We start from the raw sequence: 8,874 nt of genomic DNA on the forward strand, positions 1-8,874 counted from the left end.
CTCTTGAATCCTTAAATAACCATATATTGGATGTGCTTTATAACTTCCTTTATCTACATGACATTGTTTTTTTTAAATAAAGTACTTTGTACTACCGATAGCCATAGCTCATCCACAAGAAACACCAATGTCACATCATGTTTATGTTTATTGATCAATAGCAAAAAATACACTAAACGATTATTCTAAAATGACTAATTCAAAAAGTGAATAATTAGTTTTACTTTAATGCTTTGCTAACATAACCATATGTGTTTACTTCTTCAATTTTATTTGTGCTAATTTGAACCTTTCATTACTAACTTGATGACTAATTTTTTTTACTATAACGTTTAAATCATCTGTCAAAATGATATTTCCCAGAATATACTACTTTACCCAAGGTGTAGCTCTTGGGCTTACAATACTGCTTATTTTAAGGTTTTTCAGTTTACCAATAAAATCTGTAGAAATATTTAAATCTTCTAAGTATTTGATATGCCTTCCGCTTCACAATACATGAAGGTTATATTCATTGAAATTCAGTATTTTTGGCAGCTGAAATTCTTTAAATAAAAATTATCTGTGTAGAACAGAATAACAATTTCAAAGCAATAAATAGTATCCTAAAATGTGTTAGGACTAGTAGCATCATTGTTTGTATGTCATCACATTCACACAAGAATGAAAGTCAGAGTTATCAATTCTGAGACGTTCATAAGATGGAAATTTTCACAGTTTGTGAAGACATACTTTAAACACTGCCATACAAATAAATGTACCGTATAATGTAACTATTCTCTGACACATTAGCAGCAGAGCCACCAGAGTTTTTGCCCATTAAGAGGTATATGTCATGAATAGCCGAAGCTGTCGATTATCTGCCTCCTCTTCCTTACTGCCTTCGGTTGTACACTGTTGTATGTTGTAATGTTCTAAATATACTCAATGCATTGTATCATTATAACATCTATTTTTTGCTTATCTCCAGGAAAACGGGAGCAAAAAAAACACGAACACTGTACTGCAAAATATTTCTTTTTATACATTTTAAGTGGAAATAACCTCTAGAAAACATGTTTTTAAAATGCTGATCTGTAATAAACAGTTTGTTCAAACTATCCAGCAGAAACATTTTTCCACATACCTGATACTTAGACTAAGTAGTGCTCTGGGCTCAGCTTTTTATTTAGAATTAATTGCTGTGCAAAATTTGGTTTATATAAAAACAAACAAAAAGCAGTTTCAAAGCAAGATCTACAATGAAAATATACTATGACCACTTTATCTTTAAATGATGCACTCATAATCACGCAAATTTATTAAAAAGTATTTAATAAAAAAATAAATCCTACTTCTTAGACTTACCTGACATGTTAGTGACAGATCCCTGCTCAAGCTGCCGTCGCTTGATTGGCTGCCTGAACTGGGCCACACCAAGGATAACATTGCGCAGCTTAGTCCATCGCAGCCTCCCACCTTGATTGGTAGATGGCCACTTGCACTCTAACACCGCCTTGAAGTATAATGGATTAATATGAAAGTTAATGTATGTTTTTACATAAACAGTAAGTGAACTAAACCTGTGGAATTAATTTCTGAGGTACTGAATATTCTACATTGCAGCTCTATCATACAGAGAGTATGTATAATAAAACATTTATAGATCAAACCTTCACATTATATCATAAATCATAATGGATGTGTAATAAAATCTGTTCACATCTCCAGTTATATGTCTATCAGTTCAACTTCTAAGCTAACCTAGAAGTCTATTTTATAGTGTTCAGAGGAGCCTGTGCATACCTCTGTAGTGCCGAGGACAAGACAAAAATCGTTAAACTATGGATTTTGGAGTCACCATTTAATCTAAAATGCATATCTTATTGGTTTCCTTTGCCACCATGCATACTCTAATGAAAGCCATGCAGACATGGGAGAAAGTATAAATGCCACATCCACATTAGCTACTTTCACAAATGCAACCCCAGAAATTAGCTAGAATTTGACATTCACACATACCACGTCAACCTATCAAGTTTCCAGAGTGACGGCTTTCAGGCATGAACCTTTCATTCCAGTTAAAGATCACCAACAGCATTTTTTAATGGCTAAAAGACAGTATACTTGTAAGCAGTTATACCATATAACATCCTAATTATAGACCGTAATGATTAAAACATGGTGTTGTCCGTAATTAGTATACTGCATGACTTAACAGCTGCCTTTTTACTTTTATTTGACAATATACTATTACATGTGGGTGGCACGGTGGTAGCACTGCTGCTTCCCAGGTTCTCCCTGTGTGGAGTCTGCATGTTCTCCCCATGACTGCGTGGGTTTCCTCCGTGTGCTCCGGTTTCCTCCCACAGTCCAAAGACATGCAGGTTAGGTGCATTGGAAATCCTAAATTCTCCCTAGTGTGTGTCCTGCGGTGGGCTGGTGCCCTGCCCAGTGTTTGTTCCTGCCTTGTGCCCTGTGCTGGCTGGGATTGGCTCCAGCAGACCCCCGTGACCCTGTGTTAGGAATAGTGGGTTGGAAAATGACTGACTGACTATTACAAGTATTCTGTGTCTGTAAAGAAATGGATTTATAAGCCCCTGTTAGCTATCTGAGCTGCTCTTTAAGAAATGATGTGAAGTAGTAAGAAAAGTCACATTTGACATATGCAGTTGTTTTAAAAGTAAACATGATGAAAAAACACTCGCTATTAAAGAATTCAACTGTCATGCAGACCAATATAAATGAAACAAAAAGGTGTTAAGTCCCAGATGAATTTATATTTCAATATTACATATATCTTTATTACACATGTTATAAGCCAGACATTTGACAATAAACTTCATATCTATAATACGAAAAGAATTGATACCTAGATGTATCAGTCTGCTATGATATATTATTTCACATGTATTGTGCTTATCTTTGTCTAAGGTTTTATATTTCACTACCAGTATAACAAAAAATGACTAACCTTATTGTAGTAGCCATAAGTGATGGTGTTAGGTGTAATGCCTGCCTTCTTCATCTCTAGAAGCACTCTGACAGCTAACACAGGCTGTCCATACTGACCACAGAGTTGCATCAGTATACGGTAGCATACCTGACATAGAACAAGGTAAATGATGAAAGTTAAATACTGTATATATGAATCTGAGGAACAATGTCTAGGATTAGAAAGCCAAATATTTTATTCTAAATTGTGTTTTTAGATTCAAATTCATGAGAAGATACCATTTGAGTAGCTACTCCCATTCGAAAAACTACCATAAATAATGTGAACAGATTGTAATTAGAATTTCACTAGAAATTAAATAATGAGCAATATGGCTTAGTTAAAGAAAAGTTTTGCACTTTTACATATTTTCAAACAGGTATCTTTAATAAATGTCATTTTAGCTTAGAAACAGTAATCCACAACTATAATTCATGAAATGAATATTAATCCTGAATGACATTTATTGTCCTGGCTATTGTAATGTACTGCCTTGTCAAATCACAATGCATTCCATAGTTGCACCTGCTTAATTTTAACACTGTGTAAACTGGCAGATAAGCCTCTAACATGTTCAGGTCTGAATCACACATTTATGTACACGTGATATAAATCAATGCATTCAATTTGTTTAGATTGTGAGTATGACTTGAGAATGAGCATTACATGTGTTCATAAACATATAAATAACATTGGGAGGAGTCCCTGTTTATTTTTCTCTTTGTCAATGAGCTGAAGGGTGGTCCCTCATGGAGTTCAGTGAGCTTTGACCCCACTGTAGCTTTGCAATGTCATCTAGCGGGGTAGGGGGAGTATCCATGGAGTTTTTACAAGGTTAACATGGAGGGACAGAGGTGGATTGGGAGGTGTGTTTCCTGTGCAGTTTTTATACTGTCAACGTGCGTTGTCACAAGGCAGAAATGGAGTAAGTGGAGTAAAAGGGGTTGGGTTCTTGAAGGTCAGGGGCAGGAAGCCTAAGAATATTGGATGGGTAGGGCTTTCATAAAGTAGGGACTGGATGCCCAAGATCAGGGGCTAAAACACTGGAAACCTCCCCAAACAGCACTAAAAGCTAAATGTAGGCCCAATGATTCTGGGGGATCTCTAATACTTCTTTCAGCATCTTGCATTCTCCTCTCGAGTTAAACTAGTTGAACCTGGCCTGGACAAGTTAGCAGTTGTCTAAAATCTCCTCCACTTTTAGATGATCTTCCGGACAGTGAAATAGTTTACTTCCAATTGTTTGGAGATCTTTTTAAATCCCTTCCCACACATGGCATCTATAACCTTCTTTCCACATGACTACGGATTATTTTATCAAAGGGAGTCATAATGGCCCAGTGAGTGGCACTGCTGCCACATGAATCCAGAATCAGGAGTTCAAATTACAAACCTGGTTACTATATGTATGGACTTTGGAAGCTTACTATTTGTATGTGTGTTTTTTTCACTGGGTATAGCGTTTGTGTTAGTTTAATTGGCAATTTCAATTTAGCCCTGTGTTAGCGTGAGTTTAGGTGCTGATCTTGTCCACCTCTTGTGCTCAAGTGCTACTAGAACAGGATTTGACACTCGCAGTCCTGAACTGGATAAAGTGGGACTGACATATTATGCTCTTAAAAAAAATAGTAGGAAGAGACTGAGATCATCAAATGGCTAAGTAAAAATGCAAACGAATATTATATATATAATATACAGTAAACTAAATATATAATATATATATATAATATATAATATATATATAATATATACTGTTATATATATAATATATATATATATATATATAAATAACACTGTACAAACTATAAGATATATAATAGTAAGTCATTAATGTAATATACTGTCATTCATTAAAATATTTGATGTCATCAAGATTTTTTTTATTTTTTAAAAAGAAACACAGGCAGCACAGTATTAAAATAAAGGCACCGTAAATGACCACTTTGTCTATTTCCATCATAATTCTAATATCATATTGAATTTAGCAGTTCTAATGTTAATAAAGAACCAAGACCCACCTCATCAGGTAGTACAACCTTCCTAGTCTCCATATGCTTTAGCACTTCATAAGCAGTGTGTAAGGCTCGCACCTTGGAACTCTCAGCTCGCACATATGTAGGAAGGTAGATGAACCATAGACCATAGCAATGACCAAGCAAACATTTTGACCACATTTCTGGCACTGAAGAATATTTTTGGGCACGTTTCTGGGCTAGCTTGATTTCCTGGGATAAATAAAACAATGTATTTTATCACTAACAAAGCATACAGTGAATAAGATTTAGAACGCTTTTGTCACTGCCAGTTGCTTATACAGTTTAACTACAATGTAACAAATCAATAAAAGGCAAAAAGATTTGTTGAGAAAATATGTTTTCATATATTTCAGAAAATAATTACATTAATATTCTTTTTTTTTTATATAAAATATTTTGATTTTGGTCATTAGTCTTTAAAGTTAATGTGGATTACAAAACACTGCTTGTTAACTATGTTAAGCCGTATATCTGCTTATAGGGTTACCAATTCTAAATATGCAGATCCAGATCGTCTGGATGACTGATTTATGCGGGGACGATTCTTCATGTCGTCAGTTTGCACACTTCTTGATGGTCCGTGATTTTTCGGGTGATTTTCTATGCAAAAAAACCTAATAAGTTATAGCGTAATGAAAATTGCATAATTTAGATCTGGACCACCCTATACAGATGTTCTACTCTACTGAAGAACCGCAATTAATATTACATCACTAGATGGTACCATATTAACAGGCAAAGGCCAACGATCACTAATATGAATTTGTGTGATAGACAGAAAAGTTTGTATGCCCACAGTGTTTAACCATATTTAACATATTTTGTACAAGAAATACTGTATATGAAAGAGTCAATTAATTCATATCTTACAGACAAATAACAAAAACACCATCTCAGGTGTCATTCCAAGATCTCTTATAAAAGCTTAGCTGGACTCGGAATAGGCAATTGAGTAAGCTAAATGTAAAATCATGCTCATCAAAACATGTTTGCCTACACATGCTCTATGGATATGTGTATATTATTCTGGGAGGCATCCCTGATGGCAGGAAAGAAATGATGTAATATGGGATGATGGTAATCACTAAGAACCATTAATTAGTGTTTAGCTCTGCTCTTAACTTCTAATTGAATATTGTATGCTATCAAAAGATTAAACATTGTCATTGAGATGTCAGATTTTATTGATTTAAATTGTCTAGATTTGCTGAAATTTTTCCATTTTTAATAAAATCTTGTTATAAATATATGTTTACGTAAACATGAAGCAGTCTATTTTTAGAATAAAAACCTTCAATAATGCTGCAGAGAGCTTTGATATTCATTGTGCAGTTGTATATCTTTATTCATATGAAACAGAACCATCTTATGGATGGAAAGAGTGAACATTATTGCTTAATCTTTCCAGATTTCTCTGTAATTAATTTTTTTTGAGGTCTGTCCTACAGTAGTCATGTACCATATGACACCAGTATTCAGAAACGTGATGTCCATTGTAAATGTAAATAAGCAGGGTTAACGTTCATTAGCCCAGAACCATTCAAAATAAACTGCTCAAAAAAATTAAAGGAACACTTAGAAAACACATCAGATCTCAATGGGGAAAAAATCATGGTGGATATCTATACTGATACAGACTGGGTAATGTGTTAGGAATGAAAGCACGCCACATTTATTTATGGAAATGAAAATTATCAACCTATAGAGGGCTGAATTCAAAGACACTCCAAAAATCAAAGTGAAAAATGATGCGGCAGGCTGGTCCATTTTGCAGAAATTTCACTGCAGCAACTCCAAATCATAGTCAGTAGGTTGTATAGCCGCCACGTGGATGGTGTCCTGGAGGATCTCCTCCCAGATCTGGACCAGGGCATCACTGAGCTCCTGGACAGTCTGAGGTGCAACATGGCAGCGTCAGAAGGACCGAAACATAAATGTCCCAGAGGTGTTCTATTGGATTTAGGTCAGGTGAGTGTGGGGGCCAGTCAATGGTATCAATTCCTTTATCCTCCATCAACTGCTTGCATACTCTTATCACATGAGGCCAGGCATTGTTGCGCACCAGGAGGAACCCAGGACCTACTGCACCAGCACAGGGTCTGACAATGGGTCCAAGAATTTCATCCCGATACCTAATGGCAATCAAGGTGCCATTGTCTAGCCTGTAGAGGTCTGTGTGTCCCTCCATGAATATGCCTCCCCAGACCATCACTCACTCACCACCAAACCAGTCATGCTGAACGATGTTACAGGCTGCATAACGTTCTCCACGGCTTCTCCAGACCCTTTCATGTCTGTCACATGTGCTCAGGGTGAACCTGCTCTCATCTGTGAAAAGCACAGGGCACCAGTGGTGGACCTGCCAATTCTGGTATTCTATGGCGAATGCCAATTAAGCTCCATGGTGCCAGGCAATGAGCACAAGGCCCACTAGAAGACATCAGGGGCTCAGGGCACTCTCATGAAGTCTGTTTCTGATTGTTTGATAAGAGACATTCAAACTAGTGGCCTACTGGAGATCATTTTGTAGGGTTCTGGTAGTGCTCATGCTATTCCTCCTTGCACAAAGCAGCAGATACCGGTCCTACTGATGGGTTGAGGACCTTCTACTGCCCTTTCCAGCTCTCCTAGTGTAACGGCCTGTCTCCTGGAATCTCCTCCATGCCCTTGAGACTGTGCTGGGAGACACAGCAAACCTTCTGGCAATGGCATGTATTGATGTGCCATCCTGGAGAATTTTGGCTACCTGTGCAACCTCTGCAGGGTCCAGGTATGGCCTCATGCTACCAGTAGTGACACTGACCAAATGCAAAACTAGTAAAAAAAAAAGTCAGAAAAGATGAAGAGGGAAAAATGTCAGTGGCCTCTACCTGTTAAACCATTCCTGTTTTGGGGGTCGTCTCATTGTTGTGCCTCTAGTGCACCTGTTATATATTTCATTAACACCAAAGCAGCTGAAACTGATCAACAACCCACTCTGTTACTTAACTGACCAGATCAATAACACAGGAGTTTCATTGACTTGATGTTATACTCTGATTAAAAAGTGTTCCTTTAATTTTTTTGAGCAGTACATTTCAAAAAAGTTACTTAAAAAAGAAAGTTTGCTCAGCAGAAAAACAATTGGGACGTTTTACATTCCAAGTCAATATTGTAATACTGGAAGAAAAGAAGTAAATAAAGGGTGTGTGAATAGTTCCTCACTATTAAGAAAACAAAGAAACTATGCCAGGGCCTTTAACTGAAATTTGGTGAAATTGTGTCTGATTTTTTAAAACCTTTTTATTATTATTTTAAATGCTTTTATTTTAAAATACTATATCAGCAATTCAGTTTGCTTCATATGCTTTCAGGAAGCACAATAGTACCTGTTTTGTCCTGCGAGGGGCTGGACTGCTGGGTGCACTCCCTTTAGTTTGCAGTTTCAGCAAATCTTGTGGTCTATCAAAGAGCTCTGACTTTAAGAGTGGAAACACATCATATCTGTAAAAGATGCAAAGTTATGTTTACTGCCGACTACAATAAAGCAGATCACTACCACATAAATAGATAAACATACATGGGTGGAGATGGTCTGAAACTTTATATCTGCTTTCCAAACTGATAATTAGAATGTTTTATTTTAAGTATATTGTTGTTGTAGTGTTAAGTGTGGGGTTACAACCGAAGCACTGCAATTACCACTGCTCCCATTAAAGCTCCAGAAAAATGGGTGGAATTACAGGTTACTGTACTTCCACTCTTGTCTGTACATAACCCAGCTAAACTGGGTACATTCTATGGAATGCTCTTATTTCATTTGCCATTTTAGACGTGAGGAATTTCCACTGTTAATTTGGAAATGTATTAGTTAGAACACTAAAA

General features: G+C 36.5%; 1 protein-coding gene across 1 annotated transcript in view; it reads right to left on the reverse strand.

The window, feature by feature from the left end:
• Positions 1-1,330: 1,330 nt before the first annotated feature.
• Positions 1,331-8,874, reverse strand: part of LOC120525192 (DENN domain-containing protein 4B-like) — a 115,287-nt gene continuing 107,743 nt past the window's right edge. The window contains exons 15-18 of the mRNA XM_039747336.1: positions 8,379-8,493; positions 4,993-5,199; positions 2,954-3,082; positions 1,331-1,495 (exon numbers count right to left, since the gene is read on the reverse strand). Of these exons, the coding sequence (XP_039603270.1) occupies positions 1,331-1,495; positions 2,954-3,082; positions 4,993-5,199; positions 8,379-8,493 (616 nt within the window). The remainder of the gene's footprint in view (positions 1,496-2,953; positions 3,083-4,992; positions 5,200-8,378; positions 8,494-8,874) is intronic.

The sequence above is a fragment of the Polypterus senegalus genome, chromosome 1, assembly GCF_016835505.1.
Source record: "Polypterus senegalus isolate Bchr_013 chromosome 1, ASM1683550v1, whole genome shotgun sequence".
Classification (NCBI taxonomy): Eukaryota; Metazoa; Chordata; class Cladistia; order Polypteriformes; family Polypteridae; genus Polypterus; species Polypterus senegalus.